The sequence below is a fragment of the Trichosurus vulpecula genome, chromosome 4, assembly GCF_011100635.1.
Source record: "Trichosurus vulpecula isolate mTriVul1 chromosome 4, mTriVul1.pri, whole genome shotgun sequence".
In the NCBI taxonomy this organism is placed as follows: domain Eukaryota; kingdom Metazoa; phylum Chordata; class Mammalia; order Diprotodontia; family Phalangeridae; genus Trichosurus; species Trichosurus vulpecula.
Window position 1 is genome coordinate 4220365 of NC_050576.1, and position 17247 is coordinate 4237611.

Below are 17247 nucleotides of genomic sequence, written 5' to 3' on the forward strand. Positions count from 1 at the left end.
AGTTACCGGAGAGGCACAATTAGCAAGCCCTAGACGCTGACTGGGTGGAGGGACAAAGGGCAAGATTGACTCCAAGATCCCTGGGAGGCTGTGACATTGTGTGACTTGGAAGCGTGGGGACAACTGTCATCAGAGCTGGATTCGGTTAGAAGAGCCATCGGCTTAAGGTGAATTATTCTGACTTTCATTTTGGACATAGATTTACCAATTTAGAGAAAATAGAGGAACCTTGGATCCCAAGAATTTCAGACACTCCTTTTTACAGATGAGGAAACTGAGGCCCAAAGACAAAGTCACCTTTGTAGTTAAAAAATGGAATCAGGATTCAAGAACAGGCCCCCAGATTCCAAAGCCAGGGCTATTCCCGTCTTTCCAAACGGTGAATGAGAGAGGTCAGAAGAATCTCTAGGTGGAGGTTGCAGCAGGCAGACTAATGAGCGATAGGGTACTAGAATGTAGGGAAAGGAGTCAGCCAAGGTCGATTGTCCAGTCCCCTTTCTACCTATAGATAAGAAGGCTTCTGCAAAGAAAGCTTTAACCACCAAGAATTTGATGGGAGGTTTTGGAGAAGAGAAGGAAGGTGTCCCAGTTCCTATATTGGGGGAGAATATTGACCCTATTCCTGAAGGAAAACCTGGTCAAGCAGCTGCAAAATGAATCATGGCCCAGTCATGGCATGAATAGGGTCAGCAGCCACCCACCACTTAACACTCGCCTAACATCACAGTTCCTTTCTGTATGGTTCTCTCCCATGGTAACTTTCAACTGTCTCCTCTCCCCCCACCAAAAAACAAACAAACAAACAAACAAAAAACAAACCACACCAAACCCCCCAGAACCAAAAACCCTGCCTTTGGTGGTCTCGGATATTGCCAGATCCAAGAAAATATTTATTTTTCCCCCTTGAAAAGTCTTAACCTAATTGTAGCAGTAAATACAAGGGTGCTCAGGAGGAGGGGATCCTACCTTTAACATCTACAAAGAAAGCTGCCTTTTGTCTTTGCAGCCCTCAAGAGAGAGAATTAAGCTTCTTACAAATTTATTGACTGTTGGTACAGAGAGGCATATATGACTATACATTTATCTGCATCCCTCTTTGTAAATATAAATATTTGTGAAGCTATGGCTGATGATATAGGTCTAGTGAAGGAGAAAGATATATAGATTTAGATATGGATGGGAGTAATTGATACGTGATCAATTGATCAACAACCAACTATACTACATAGACAGATAGATAAGATAGATAGACAGACAAATAAGATAGATGATAGATACATAGATAGATAGATAGAGAGATGATAGATGATAGATAGATGGATAGACAGATAGATAACGAGATCTGATAAATGACAGAGGAAAGAAGAGAGAGAGAGAGAGAGAGAGAGAGAGAGAGAGAGATCAGTATGAAGTGCATTTTGTGTGTTTTGAGGATAGGGCCAAAGCACTATCGCCAGGCTCTTCCAATCATGGCCAATCTAAATCTTTGTCTCCAGCTGCAGTCAGTTTGTCTAGAAATTTGCGGTGTCTTCTCCCCTATTATTGAGGCAGACAGCTGTCTAGTCAATGTAAATTTTATTGTAAAACTATTTAATAGAATCCTCCATGATGGGAGGACAAACACACTTGAGACGCTAATGGAGGAGCTGAATTTGATAACTGGAAACAAAGAGGCCTGTCAGATTGAACATCGGTTATTGTTTCTCAGAGAAAGGTGGGCAAGGAAACAAAATGCTGGCAAATGAAAAGCAGCTCCTTTTCATTTCATTTCAAAGTTTGGCCGATGCCTGCCTCCCACTAAAGGCGGGAAGGACAGCAAATGGGATGAGTGTAATTAAAAGTTGTAATTTTGTTCTGTATTGGTAGGTGACACCACTTTGATGTTTCCATTTTTCTCTCTTTGAACTGCTTCAGCTTTAGATCCCAGTCTTAAAATTCTCTGCTCTTGACTTTCAAAACATTATGCTAATCAATTCAACAAGCATTCGCAAAGGGCTGACTATGTGCCAGGCACTGGGCTAGGCACTGGTGAGTAAGAAGAAACAGGGGGCAGAAACAACCCCAGTCCTCAAAACTCACTATCCAATGGAGAAGCCACCTGAAAGCTTTTATGTATGAACCACACACACACACACACACACACACACACACACACACACACACACACACAATTGGAGATAAACTCCGAGGGAAGTCATTAGCATTAAAGGCAACCAGGAAAGACTTCTTGGAGAAGGGAGAATTTCAGCTGAGACTCAGGGAAGCTTACATCTAGTGACAAGGACAAAGAACATTGGAGGCATGGAGGACACTCAAGGTAGAGTCATGGAGTATCTTCTGAAATGAAGAGTCAGGAGGCCATCATCTCAGGAATTGGAAAAAGTGGTGGGGAAAAAATGGTGTAAGGAGACTGGGAAGGTAGGAAGGTGCCAAGTTTTGAAGGGCTTTAAAAGCCATATATGGAGGCTTATAAGTATGTACAAAATATATGGAAAATATTGATAGATAAATTAGTAGCTTGAGGAGGGCACTAAAAAGTGGGGGAAATCAGGAAAAGCAACTTTTAGGAGGGGAGTTACCTTGGAATTGAGTCATGCTGGCCTCTAGATACTGTAGGTGATGGAGGTGAGGAGGGACGTTCTGGACTTCAGGATAAGAGAGGGAAGGAGACGTGCTGGAGACAGTGAGAAGGCCAGTTGGTCTGGACCAGAGAGTGTGGCGGGGAGAAGAGGCTGCTCTCCCAGCTCTCCTCTCTCCAAGGATTTCACAGATTCATAGAACTCATCTTAGCAATGCCCTACCGGTTTACCACACCTTGTCATTTCTAGGACTTAAGTGCAACAGGATCCAATCCAATCCAATTACTTTTGAAATGACCACTATCACTTGAGGTGGCATTGTGTAATAGGCAAAGGGCCAGGCTTAGAGTCAGGAAGACTCAGGTTCTTTAATTGGAAGTGTGGTGGTTGTCCTTGAACTGGGCCTGGAAGAGAAGTATTTTTCTTTTAAATTTATCTAATATATTTAGTTTTCAGCATTGATTTTCACAAGAGTTTGAATTACAAATTTTCTCCCCATTTCTACCCTCCCCCCCACTCCAAGATGGCGTATATTCTGGTTGCCCTGTTCCCCAGTCAGTGCTCCCCTCTGTCACCCCACTCCCCTCCTCCCCTCCCATCCCCCTTTCCCTTCCTTTCTTGTAGGGCAAGATAAATTTCTATGCCCCATTGCCTGTGTATCTTATTTTCTAGTTGCATGCAAAAACATTTTTGTTTGTTTTTGAACATCTGTTTTTAAAACTTTGAGTTCCAAATTCTCTCCCCTCTTCCCTTCCCACCCACCCTCCCTAAGAAGTCAAGCAATTCAACCTAGGCCACACGTGTATCATTATGTATAACCCTTCCACAATACTCATGTTGTTGAAGACTAACTATATTTTGCTCGTTCCCAACCCATCCCCCTTTATTGAATTTTCTCCCTTGACCCTGTCCCCTTTCGAAAGTGTTTGTTTTTGACTACCTCCACCCCCATCTGCCCTCCCCTCCATCATCCCCCCCCATTTTTTTTATTTTCTTCCCTCTTCTTTCCTGTGGGGTAAGATTCCCAATTGGGTATGTATGGTATTCCCTCCTTAGGCCAAATCTGATGAGAACAATGTTCACTCATTCCCCCCTCACCTGCTCTCTCCCCTCCTCCCACAAAACTGCTTCCTCTTGCCACCTTTATGGGAGATAATCCATCCCATTCTATCTCTCCTTATCTCCCTCTCTCAGTATGTTCCTCTCTCATCCCTTAATTTGATTTTATTTCTTTTAGATATCTTCCCTTCATCTTCAACTCACCCTGTGTCCGCTCTCTCCCTCTCTCTCTCTCTCTCTCTCTCTCTCTCTCTCTCTCTCTCTCCATATATATATATATATATATATATATATATATATATATATATGTGTGTGTGTGTGTGTATATATGTATATATATATATATATACACACACATAGATATATACATACATACACATTCACCCATATATATACATAAACATATACGTATGCATATTCCGGAAGAGAAGTATTTTAAACCAGTTAAGATGAAGTGAATTCCAGAGAGGACAAAGCGTGGGAACAAAGGTTCAACAGAATATGTATTGAATGAATGAATGAATGTATTTGAGAAAGGAGAGATGATCATAATATACAGTAACATAAGAACAAGTGATTTACATGGGAAATCCACTAAATTAAGAATGTGATACTTTTGAATGGCTCTATAAAACTTTTCCCTTATTAGTTTATGGAATAATTTTATTAGTTCATTATGCAGAAGAGTCAAGGTCAGGGGTGGGGAACCTGTGCCTTCAAGGCCACATGAGGCCTTCTAGGTGCTTGGATGTGGCCTTTTGACCAAGACCAACTTTTACAGAACAAAGAGCCACACTTGAGGACCTTCCCCACCTCTGGAGGCTAATCATTTTATATTATATGACTTCTATTGGTTACCTGGTCGTTTTCATTTGGCATGAATTCATTCAATATCCTTGTGTTAGGGATCAGAGATACCAAGTCTAGAATGATACGGTCCTTGTCCATAAGAAACTTACAAGAAATTTCACAGTCACAGATAAGTCAAATTTAAAATAATCCATATGGAAACGTGTATAAGTTAGTATATACACAATACACATATATATAAAGTTAATATACCGTAATTTGGGGGGGAGGGGAATGCCCTAACAAGTGAGGGAAGACCTCTTGTAGGCTGTAGACCTTGAGAGGAGCCTTGAAGGGAACCAGTGATTCATAGAGACTAACGTTTCTATGAAGGAGGAGGAACATTCCAGGGCCAGGAACCTTACCAGGCAAAGGCAGGAGGGCCCAAAATGGAACACCAAGTTGGTTGGAACGTAGAATGGAGGAAGGATGATGTGACAGATAGATACAAAAATTGATGTGGAGATGAAATTGACCAAGTTTGGAAATTGATTGGACAGAGAGTGGAGGGAGAAGGGAGAAGGGAAAAGGAAGGATTCGCGTGGAAATCTTTAAACATATTGACGACTGAGAGAAATGGGAGGCAGGATCCATGGGGAGATGGGGGGGAAGAAGGGAGAAATGAATAGAGATCTCTTTGTTCTGGATAATATATAATTTTGCCAGAAAGACTCACAAAGTGGTCCTATATTTCCTTCCAGACCAAGATTCTCAGATCTTTGGATGTAAGCTCAGAAGTGAGGTTCTTATCCAGTTAAGGACCTCGGCTGAAATCACCTCATTTACCAACGGAGTTGGCTGAGTATTGATAAAAACAATAGGAGACACTTCTCTCAGAGACCTCCTAGTCTGTCTCTTGCTCCAGGTCACACACTGAATTTGTTCCATGGGCTCTTGAAATGCCCCTCACCCATTCTTCCCCCTCTGGCATTTTAAAGTTTTAAACGCTTTGTGTCTCATCCTTGGTCCAAACGCGTCCCTCCTTTTGAAAGTGTGTTTAAATATTTAGGGAAGCCCAGTGGGAGTTCCTTTTCATCACAAAGGAGCCGCGCAGACTTAAATTTACTGCGAATTAAACTGAACAGACTTATTTGCTGGGGGAAAATGACATGCTGAAAGATAGACTGTGAAAATGAAATGCCATTCCCCTTTAGATGATTCGCTGACCTTAGTTACTTCAATGCACTCCAAGACCGGCGGCAGAGGACAAGGAGAAAGCTCAGCTTCAGTTCAGTGTCTGTAAGCTTGACCCTCTCTGAATGTGGATACAACGGATCGACCCGTAGGAGACACTATAGCACAATGGAAAGACCATTGGTCCTGGAATCAAAGAACCTGGGATCAAATCCTGCCTCTAAGGCTTACTTCCTGTGTGACTCTGGACCAATTACTTAAGCTCCTGGAGTCTTAGTTCCCTAATCAGCCTCTGAGCCTCCTTCCATCTCTTGGTCTGAGCATTTATGTGCCTATGATGACTGACTTTGTGGGTGCATGAGGTGACCAAAGAGGACGGAAAAAGAGGTTTTACCTGTTACATTTACTATGGCTTTGACATGAAGGTCCGTCACTTTTTTACACGGCAAGTTTGAACGTCCACCAGAATAGCCCTGACTTCGATTCGTCTGGAGGTGAAGCCTTGCTTGTGTGCCCTGAGTGGGGCTGTGTGAAATCATAGGCTTTCAGAGTTGGGGGGAAACCCAGAGCTCATCCCTCCAACCTGTGCGTGATCATAAAACAACGAGGATGACAATGACCCCATGAGGGTCATCCAAGTAACTTCCAAGGAGAGAGAGCTCCCTCTCACCCACTTTGTGACCGAATTTGCCTCTTTGCTTTTGCTGAAGTTGCTTCTAGGTGTTCAGCCTTGTTCCTAGAGGCAGGAGCCTCTGTCCTCTGAGGTCAAACACAAAGATCTCATCCCTCTTCCCCATGGGAGCCCTTCAGTTACTCAAGGGTGGCCACGCCATCTCCCCTTCCATGATCTGGTAGGAAATGAAAATGAGGAATCTAGAGAAGACTAGGCTTAGGGGCTCATGACCTCCATCTTCTGGCCTGAGAAGCCATCCTGGGAGGGCATCAGGCTTGTTCTGCTTGGTGCCAGAGGGCAGAACCAAGAACAATGGCTGGGTGATGCCAAGAGGCATCTTTAGGCTTGATATCAAGAACATCTCCCTGGCTACACCCTAACTTCACCCTTACCACCCCTCCCCTGGACACTCTCCATCTTATCAAGGTCTTTCCTAAAATGTGGCACCCACAGACACCCACACTGTCTTCTCATTAGGGCAGAGTACAGGGGGACTCTCACCTCCCTGCCTTGGCCACCGTAGGTGTTATTATGGTTGATCCAAAACTTCATTGCTATTAAAGTAGAGACTTGGGGAAAATCACACTGAAAAAGTCCCCCAAGGATCAGTGATCCAGCCACAAAGGCGGACAGCAGGAATGGCAGGTGAAATGTATAGTGACAGCATTTGCACGGGGAGCCTTTTAATTTCTTTTTTATTTATATTTATTTGTTTTTTGTGTTTGGGTGGGGGTCGGGGTGGAGGGCAGTGTCTAACTTCTGAGATGACTCCAAAGGACATCACTAAGCTCTTATTCCCACAGTCTCAGATGGGGTGGAGAAGAAGATAAGTGGCTCTGGGATTTCCCACTGAAAAGGCCACTCATTGCATCTGGAGTGAGAGCACCCGACAACGAAGAGCAGATTCATTTCTTCCTTGCGTTGTGAAGCAAGCAAAGCACTTAGCTCTCTTGTCCTTGGCTTTTTCATTTGTTATGAATTACCAGCAGAGAACCTCCTTAAGACTGGATGGGTTTACTGATTAGAGGCCTGGATTTGGCATGAGGAGGACCTGAGTTCAAATCCTGAGCCTCATGCAGGTGCACGTGGCCAAATCACTTAATGCCTTACAACCTCAGTCTCCCCAGCCCTAAAATGGTCATGATATCCATGATCACTGCCTCACAACATTGGCTTAAATGGAACGATTCCATTGGCTTCCAAAGAGGACACGCTGCTTCTGATCTTTTCACCCTTCAAGAGGGTTCTCTGCACATAGCTGGGTGGTGCAGTGGACAGAGCCCTGGGCCTGGAGTCAGGAAGACCCGAGGCCAAATACATGCTCAGACGCTTCCTAGCTGTGTGACCCCGAGCAGGTCCCTCAGCCTCCACTGACCTCAGTCTTCTCATCTCTAAAACAGGAAGAATTATAAAATCTATTTCCTAAGGTTGTGGTGAGTTACAAATGAGAATATTTGTAAAGTGCTTAGCACAGAGCCTGGCACACAGTGGGGACTGCATTAATGTTAGCTGGTCTTACTATTCTTGTTAATCCTCCCAGGAAAATATAAGATCCTTGAGGAAAAGGAACATATATATACACATACAAATACACACACACATGCGTGCACATACACACACAAATACACACAGACATGCCCACACATATTTGTCTTTATCCCCACAGAACCTGGCCCGGAGCCGTGCACTCAGAAGTTATACAACAAACGTGCGTTCGATTGGATTTGCAGAAAGTGTTTCATGACTCTTGAAGGGCTGTTACCATTTTTCTAGCCCAGAGTCATTGTTCTGCATTTTCTCCCACACCATCTTCAGGCTTTGGGCGCAGAAGAGCTGGGACGGCAGACGTCCCTTTGAGCCGGGCTTGATGTTGCCTACGGCCGGGTCACCTTAGATGTGACAATCGGTGTGCCCAGCTTTCTCGTAGTCCGAGATTAAGATTAATTATATTAATATTCCACTGGATCAACTCAGCTTGCAGGAGTCCCTGGGAAGGACTGAGTTCCAAGGAAAATCAAAGTTAGTCACCAAGCGGGAAAACAATGGCGGATGTTTCCAAAGCGCAATATTCTAAGTAACCAAAAACTGGCAACGATGAAGACAAAGAAAACTTGAGCTGTTACTGTGAAAAGGCTGCCAGATAACACAGGAGGCAGGTGCTGGATTGAAACCAAGGAATCTTCTCATTGTTCTGAGTTCGAATCTGGCCTCAGACAGCCGGGTGACCTAGCTGTGCGACCCTGGGCAAGTCACTTCACCGACGTCTTCCTCAGTTCCCTCGTGGGAAAAATCCCAATGGGGATAATAAGAGCACCAGCTTCATCAGCTCGTTGTCAGGATCAAGCGAGATCATGTATGCAAAGCAGTTTGTAAACTTTAAAGAGCTATATAAATGTTAAATTAATTATTATAGCAGTCATGACAGTATGCTTGTTATTAGGAGGGCAGAAAGGTTATTGGAGAAAAACTACGTTGTGCAAGAAGGAAAGATGTCGATAAAAACGTGCTGAAAACCGAGCAAGGCAAGACCATGTGCTAAGAGGGGCCTACCTCCAGGCGCCCAGCCAGGGTCGCGATGTGCAGGGCTGTCAGCGCCCCGTAGCCAGCCTGTTGGACGTCAGCCCCACTGTGCAGGAGAGCCGTGATTAGCTCTGCATTGTCCTAGAAGGAAACACATCCTCAGTGAGACTTCTCATCTGTCGCCTTCTAAAGCTGCGTGTGATGTTTCGTTGATTCCCTGCCTGTCACTCGGTTTAGACACCCAGAGAAAACAGAAGCGGGATTTCAGGTGTTCAGAAGTGTTAGCATGTCACGAGGTAGAGGCCCAGCTCTCAGGCACTCCAAGCAGAAGCTCGGGGGTCACTGGGTCTCGTTTTGAATTCAGCCTCTGCCCCTTTGCGAGGGAAGGCAGTGATACCGTTTATGGCAGATGCTGCTGTCCCAGCCTGGGCTCAGGCCTGGAGGCAGGGGGCAGCCAAAATACAGGTCACAGCCAGCAAGAATGTTCTCTGTAGCAATGAACATGAACCTCAGGAAGAGGCCAGGATGGGGCAGGCAGCAGTTTTAAGTTTACTGACTGTTTTTAGTACTTTAGATGAAAGATGCTGTAGAAAACAAGACACAGGCCTGTCAATTATCCAGCTTCAGATATAATCACTGCTACTCAGATACCATTATCAGTAATATTCTGTCACTGTGTCCTTAAGGCATAGTGGTAGGGTCCTCTCCATACTCAATCAATGCTGTCCCTCCCAGCTAGGATCCTTCACTGCAGAGAACTATAGAGTCTCTGTTCAAGGCATATAGGTTTCTACCAATGAAACCACAACCAGACTGGTACGATCCCATGCTGAGCTTCCTTTCTGTAAGGAGCCCTGGAAAAGAGGCTCGGCCAGCATCCAGAATAGGCTGGGATAGAATGAGAAATTCTATATGCGGCATTTAAAATGATAAGAACTCACTGTTCCAATAATATTGATGATAATGATAATAGAGTGATGGAATCCTACTTAGCCCAGTGCCTAGCCTGGCTTAGCTGTTTAATTGGCATTCCGATAGAACTTTAAGCCTTGAAAAATATTCTACTTACATTATCTCATTCAAGCCTTTCAATGGACATGCTATCATGCCCTTTTGTAGATGAATGAACCAGGACTCAGAGACAGCGAGGGACTGGACCAAGGTTGCAGAGCCAATGTCCAAGGCCACATTCAATAGATGTCTACAGTTAATTAAATACAAACAATGTGCAGAGTAAATGGGCAGTTATTTGGACTCTGAAGCTGGGAGAATCAAGGAAGAGCTCTCCCAGCATATGGCTTTGGAGCCAAGTCTGCTCAGGTGCTCCAACAGACAAAAGAGAGGAAGAATGGCTTGGAGCCATGGGAACCATGGCCATGGGAGGTAGAGTGTCCTACACAGAGACCAGCCAGCAGGCCTGGCAGGCACTAATTAAACCTCATAGGAGAGAATAGACCAGAAGATTGGAGAGATGACAGGAGACTGACTAGAGAAGGCAGTACATCCCAAACAGCTAGACTTATAGGGAGTAATCCAAGCTGCTTGGGCAGGGGGCACCTGCCCAGAGCTCTTTTCTAGGTTAAAATTCAGTTTTGGCCCAACCTAGCTTTTCAGACCCACCTTCCAGCCCTTTGTGCATTTTATGGACCAGCAAAACTGTCTTATCTATTGTCCCCTTCCGTTTCTGATCTCCATGACTTTGCCCAGGACATCCTCCAGTCCATCCTCCAGGACTCCCTACTGTCCTCCCCTTCTTTGAATCCCTTCCTTCCTTCAGATCTCCCCTCAAGGGATGAGGCCTTTCTGGACCCCCTGAGCCCCCACCCCAGGCTTTAATCCCCGCCCCCAATCTTCTATTGACTTTTTAATAGTTTCTGTCTTCTTGTGTGTGTATAGATGACTTCCCTTGGCATCCCTGTTCTCTTTGGTACGTTTTGTTTTTTTTCTTTTGAGCACCAAGTGTGTGGCACCTAAAGGCCCAGAAAAGCTTCTTGATTTAATGGAGAGGAGAGGCTGGATTCCGAGAAAGCTTTGGGGAGACAATGACACATGATCTGTGTAAACTGTGACAACAGCGGAGCAGGAAAGACTCTGGTGGTGCTGGAGAGAATGGGTAAATGATGGGATTGGAACGGATATGAATTAACCACTGATAGGCACTGGAAGGAGACATGGAAGGGCACAGAGTTCAGTATGACTCCTTGGTGGTAAAAGGGGGCTCCTGGAAGAAACAACAGAAGCAGAGGAGTGGAAAGAGCAGGTGCCACTGAGTCAAGCCAAAGTTGCTGCTGTCGCCATGATCTGCTGTAACCAGAGTGAGCTTGCCTGCCAGAAGAACATGAAAAAGCAAAGCGACTCAGGCAAGGGAAAATGCGGGGATGACAGGCTCTCTGCAGCTGCCCAAAAGCAGAGGGACTCAGAGATCATGCAACAGAAGCAGAAAAAAACCCAATGAGAAGAAGGAAGAGCCCAAGTAACTCTGTGGCTCATGCTTATCTCTCTTGCCCATGGACCATGTGCCTGGAGCCAGTCCTGTCACGCTCTCACCTCCTGTAGTGCTCTCAGGTCCCAGAACTGATGTGTGCAGTGGATTCCCTCTGTGCATCCTTCCCCCCAGGCAGCCTTGCTCTCCTCCAGGACATTCCTGGGGGTGAGGGGTTACCCTCTCCCAGTGTTTTTTTATTCCTATGGGGCTTACCCCAGAGTATTAAAAGTACCTTTGTAATTCCAGAAACAAAAAAAAAAGAGATAGAGGAGTGAGGAGGGCAGTGTTTACAGGGAAAGATATGGGCTTAGTGTAGGACATGTGGAAGAGGAGATGCCAAAGAGACAAGAGACATCCAGCAGGCAGCTGGAGAGAAATGGGTGGCGGGGTGGGGGGGGTCTACAGATCTGGGAGTTGACTGTCAGCCTAGAGATGAGAGTCAGAACCTGTGCAGACTGATGAGATCCACAACAGAATGTGTGTAGAGACAAGAGGTCGTCTCTTAGATGAATTTCAAGTCTGTTACATGATAAACTCACCTCCTAGAGCAGCATTTGATAGAAAGCATAAGCATTATGCAAATCCCGAACCTAGTAAAGCTGACTACATTTATTACTGGGCACTTTATATAGTGGCAGCTAATAATACCAGCTTTTCCTACAGAAATGAAGGTTCTATTAAGACTTGCATTAGAAATGGTTGTCAAAAGAGCAGGCAGCTTTGCCTTAATGCAAACTCCTGGCAATGCCCTTTCATTTTTTAATAAAGCAGTATCTGAACATGCTGAAGGTAGAGTGTACATACCCTTTGGCATGCATAAGTGCATTTAGGTTGTATTTCAAAACAAAGGCAGATCTACTATCCAAAGAGTGTATGCTGGACAAAGGATTCCCTGAGTTGTCAGATCAGACTGAGGCTAAAAAGATTACAAACAATGAAGCCTTCACAATTCCATCAGAGGATAAAACCTGTCCTTCCTTCCTCCCTTCCTTCCTTCCTTCCCTCCCTCCTTCCTTTCCTTCCTTCCTTCCTTCTTTACCCCCTTCCTCCCTTCCTTCACTCCTTCCTTCCTTCCCTCCCTCCCTCACTAACTTCCTCCCTCCCTCCTTCCTTCATCCCTTCTTTTCTTCCTTCCTGCTTTCCTTCCTTCCTTCCCTTCCTTCCCTCCTGTGTTGGTAAAAAAACGGGCTCCTTAGCACTTAGTTTAACAAGTGCCCTTGAAGAGTTTGGCTTTTGTTTGCTTTGAGTAATTCAGTGTATTTCATTGAGTCTTACTAGGTGCTAAGCCCCAGGCTCTAACCCCTATTAGGTGTAAAACCTTAGTGGGTGTGGATTGGCAACTAAGGTGGGGCCCAAGGTGGGGCTAACTCCAGGGAGGGCCTAGTTTACATGTCTGGGAGAGCAGAGGCTTTTAGACCACTGGGTTTAAGTTTGCCTCTTTGTGAAGATTCTAGGTCACGTGGGTGAGTCGCATGTGTGACTCACCCCTGATGCTGAAAAAGATATAAAAACCAGGGGGTGGCTGTCTGTTCTTTGGAGCTCTCTGTCACAGCGGTGGTGGCGCGTGACCCTGGGCCAGCCCTTGTTCCGAGCTCCCGGGCCAAACCTATATGTTGGTAACTATGAATCTGTATTGGGTCTGTCTGTTGATATTTGTAATTTGTTTGTATTTTGTTCTGAAGTTCAGGTTGCTGGCCTTCTCCCCTGAACTAAGTGAATGCTGTCTGTATGCTGAATTAAAGTAAGCTTGTCAACCCCTTCACCTTGCTTTCCTTAGTTAAGCAGATCAAAAGAACCTGTGCTGTTGGCAGCTTTCTGGGTGCTGGCTGTGGGTGGATCTTACACCCCCACAGAAGCTGCTAGCCAGATTGTTGAAACACCATCCCCCAAGGCCATGTCTTTGCCTAGGCTACCAGCACCCAGCCTTGGCATGCATAGCCCCATCCCCTGGGCCAAGTAGGAGACTTGTTGCCCTTGGAAATCTGCCTGGAATGGCACCTCGCTATGAAGTCAGTACAAGTGTCCCTGCCCCTCCCTAGCTGTGGAGCCACTCTGAGCCTGTGCTTCCTCTTCTGTGAGCGGGGGAGGGAAGACGAGATGACCTCCCAGGGCCTTCCCACTTCTTATACTTTATGACTCTAAGGGCACAGAATTGAACAATGCCCAACCTGAACATCTGCGGGATTCCCATTTTCCAGACACACAGGAGGAAAAACCAAACTTGAGCTTTCATTGGCACAGCGGAGTCCTGAGTGAGGAAACTCCCTCCACCAGCACACAAAGCCAGTCTCCAGATGATGGTCTAGAAATGTCGCCTATGCTATTGACAAGGTAAATGACTCGTCCAGTGCCACCCAGCCAGCATGTGCCAGAGGGAGGATTCACACTCAGGTCCTTTTCACTTGGAGGCTGGCTCTCTATCCACTAGGCTCTCCTTCTGGTAACATGGCATCATTGAGGCAGCTGTGGTGTAACGATGGAGTGCTGGACCTGGAGTCAGGAAGACCTGAGGTCAAATCCAGACACTAGCTCCGTGACCCTCAGCAAGTCAGCTCACCTTTGCCTACCTCAGTTTCTTCATCTGTAAAATGGGGGTGATAATCACTCCTATCTCCCAGGATGGTTTTGAAGATCCAATAAGGTCACGATTATTAAGGGCTTAGCACAGCGCCCGGCACCCAGTGAGTGCTGCGTCAGAGTCAGCTATCACGCTCATCATTGTGTTTATCGAAAGAAACAAACCCACAGAGGGACTTCCCTTCTTCACATCAGAGACTCAGGGAAAGCCTGGAGCACGTGGGAGCCGGGAGGAGTTCAGAGGACACTCCCCGGCTTCCTGCTGGCACAGGAAAAACAGGGAGGATGAAAGAGTGCCTGCCACCCCCCTCCTGGGGACGTCCTTTATACCGTTACAGTGTTCCATCAAGTGTGTGATTGTGTGTGAGCAAGTGTGTGATTGTGTGCGAATGCATGCGTGAGGGGGGGTGTGAGTGTGCATGTGCATGAATGTATATGTGTGTGAGCATATGTGTAAGCAAGTATGTGATTGTATGTGTGTGAGTGTGTATGGGGGGTTGTACGAGCATGAGAGTGAGTGCATGTGTGTGAGTGTGCACATGTGTGTGAGCATGTGTGTGTATGTGTAAGTGTATGTGTTTATGTGTGTTTGTGTGTAAGTGCATGTGCGAGTGTGTGTGAGTATGCGTGTGTGTGTGTGTGTGTGTGTGTGTGTGTGTGTGTGTGTGTGTGTGTGTATTCACATTGGACCTAAAGGTACCTCTCTCCAAGTCGCATATATTGCTTCTAGTTCTGTAAGGAGGGTCCCGCTAAATGATCTTCTCCCTGACAGCTTTTTGAGGTGACTGAAGCCAGCTACCATGTTCCTCTTACATCCTGCATATCCAGTTCCTCCATTGGACTCACATCTCATATGTCCTGGGGCTCCTTCACCATCCCACTTACCAATGTCCTACTCAAAATCCAGGGCCCAGAAGTGAGTGTAATATGGCCCACTTCCAGTACTACTGAACAACCACCCTCTCTGGCTTGTTTTTTGTCCTTTCTTAATGGATAAAGTCTTAATAAGACTTCATTAATCAGTATCACTGGGACTCTATGGGCATACAAGTTAGCTTGCAGTCCACTCACGGTCCCAGATCTTTTTTCAGATCATCTTCTGTCTAGACACACTTCTGCCATGTTGTACTTGTGAGTTATTTTTTATTCATCTCAGATTTTATGATTCTTCTAAAAGTCTTCACAGTACTTTACAATATATCTTAATTAAATTTCATCTTGAATTTCAGACTTGGCCAAATACCTAGCCTGCAGGGTTCTAGCAGTAACACAATCTCAAAAACATTGAGAGATTATTTTACAGGATATCTCATGGAGGAGAAAAATAGATGACATTATTATCCCCCAAAGGGTACTTTGTATACCTGGTCCATATGCTTGTTTTCTCATCTTTAGAAAATCTTTATTAGAATGCTCTAGACAAGATTAAAGGGCATTCCTGATGAAGATATGAAAAGAGAACAATCAAGCTTTCCAAATTATTTTTTAACAGAAACCAAGCCTTTACTTTTTTATAAGAGTACAATGAAAACAATGGCCCTCTTGTGTTTATGGTTTGTTGATTATAAAAACAAGCAAACATATGACTTGGCCAAGAAAGATTCAGTCTGGGAGAATGTCCTCTAATAAGAAAACTCTCAAACCCATGTTCCCGTAAGAGGTAAGATGATAAATACATTAGCTCTTTTTAGTGACCAAAATGCTTCTGGATTCCAAGTGAGGCATGAGACAGGGAAATGTCACAGCCCAGTCAGAAGTCTTGGTGGCTCCCTATCATCCTTTGGATCAAGTGCCAGCAAGCCCTTCAGGGCCTCTCTAGCCCTTTGCAATGGGGCTGTTGCAGAGAATTCCAGAATCATTTTGAGTTACTCCACTTACATCCTGGACACTGCAGCCAAAATGCCTGATTTGCCTACCTCACATTCCACCTCTGACCTTGTCTGGGAAGTTTTTCCTCTTGTCTTCAGCTCCTGAAATCCTCAGATGCCATCAAGCTGGGGCAACCCTCCCCCATCCAGGGAGTGGTTCTCCCGGAGGGGATGAGGAGGGGATCTGGCATTTCTTAGGTAGGGAACTCCCCAGATAAACACAGGCACTCCCTGACTAATGGAGCTTGGCACCTGTATCTTCTAGTTTTAGAGAATTGCCTGTGAGCACCCAGAGGTGAAGTCCTGAATCACAGAACCAGTGTCAGAGTCAGGACCTGAACTCTTAGGCCGGCTCTCTCCACTAAACCAGGAGATACTGTATTTGCTTGCATACAGTTTGTGTTGATGTATCAAAGCACATGATGTTTCTCCCAGTAAAATGTAAATTCCCCGAGGGCAGGACCTTTTTAGAATTTTCTTCTTATCTCTATGTAGATGTCTAAAATAAGTACATTAAATAATAGGTCCCTTGATGAGACAGGGAATTGAGGCTGGAGTCAGAAGATTCATCTTCTTGAGTTCAAATCTGACTTCAGACACTGACCCTTTACAAATCACTTCCCCCTGTTTGCCTCAGTTTCCTTGTCTGTAAAAAATGAGCTAGAGAAGGAGATGGCAAACCGCTCCACTGTGCTTGCCAAGAAAACCCCAAATAGGGTCACGAAGAGTCGGACATGACCAAATGACTGAACCACATATTAAATAAATGAATGAGTATCCAAAAATTCAATTCAGCAAGCATTAATTATGTGCCTACTATGTGTAAGGCAGTGTTGAAAGTCTAAGTAACTGTGTCCCCATGAACAAATGGTTAGGGCTAATATGACAGCTTGGGGTGGGGAGTGGGGAGGAATTAGGTTGCATTGATTTGTAGCTAGAGGGAGCCAAGAGACCATCAAGTACAAGTCCTTTATTTTACAGATATGGAAACTGAGGCCTGAAATGGTTACTTGCCCAAAGTCATGCTGATAGCAAGCGGCAGCGCCCGGAGGTGAACCCAGGTACTGTGAGTCCAGTAACGCTGTGGGAGCAGTATGGAAGAGGAGAAGAACAGAATCAGAGCGTTGGCCTAAGAGACCAAGAGTGAGACCAGCCAGGTTCTGGTCACTTGCTTCATGTGCACCCCAGCGCATGTCCTCGCTGACCCTGGGGCACGGGGCTTCCAAAAATACAACCCTCCGATGCCCGGCTCTGGATATTCACTCTGGCTGCCCCTCCGGCCCGGGAAGCCCTCCCTGGCTTTGTACCAAATTGCTCCAGTTTCTCCCATCTACATTTTGCTTGGACGCCCTTGTTTTCATGGTGTCTCCCCCATCACACTGTGGGCTCTTTGAGGGTAAGCACTTTGCCTTTCTTTGTATACCTGTGCCTGGCACAACCTGGGCCAGGTGACTCCTCCTCTCTGGGCCTCAGTTTCTTTTCTTTAAAATGGAGAAGGTGAAA

At 45.5% G+C, this 17247-nt stretch overlaps 2 protein-coding genes across 2 annotated transcripts in view; one reads left to right on the top strand and one right to left on the bottom strand.

Moving 5' to 3' along the window:
* LOC118847934 (serine/threonine-protein kinase TNNI3K) overlaps positions 1-17247 on the bottom strand; it is a 394003-nt gene that overhangs the window by 348848 nt on the left and 27908 nt on the right. Inside the window, exon 5 of the mRNA XM_036756639.1 lies at positions 8845-8955. Within this exon, the coding sequence (XP_036612534.1) occupies positions 8845-8955 (111 nt within the window). The remainder of the gene's footprint in view (positions 1-8844; positions 8956-17247) is intronic.
* On the top strand, positions 11111-11269 carry LOC118847937 (small EDRK-rich factor 2-like). The gene has a single exon (XM_036756641.1). It carries the CDS (start codon positions 11111-11113, stop codon positions 11267-11269), a length of 159 nt encoding a protein of 52 aa, XP_036612536.1.

What these genes read in the sequence shown, in the direction of transcription:
- LOC118847937 (XM_036756641.1), top strand. Translation starts at nt 11,111, where the DNA reads ATGATCTGCTGTAACCAGAGTGAGCTTGCCTGCCAGAAGAACATGAAA.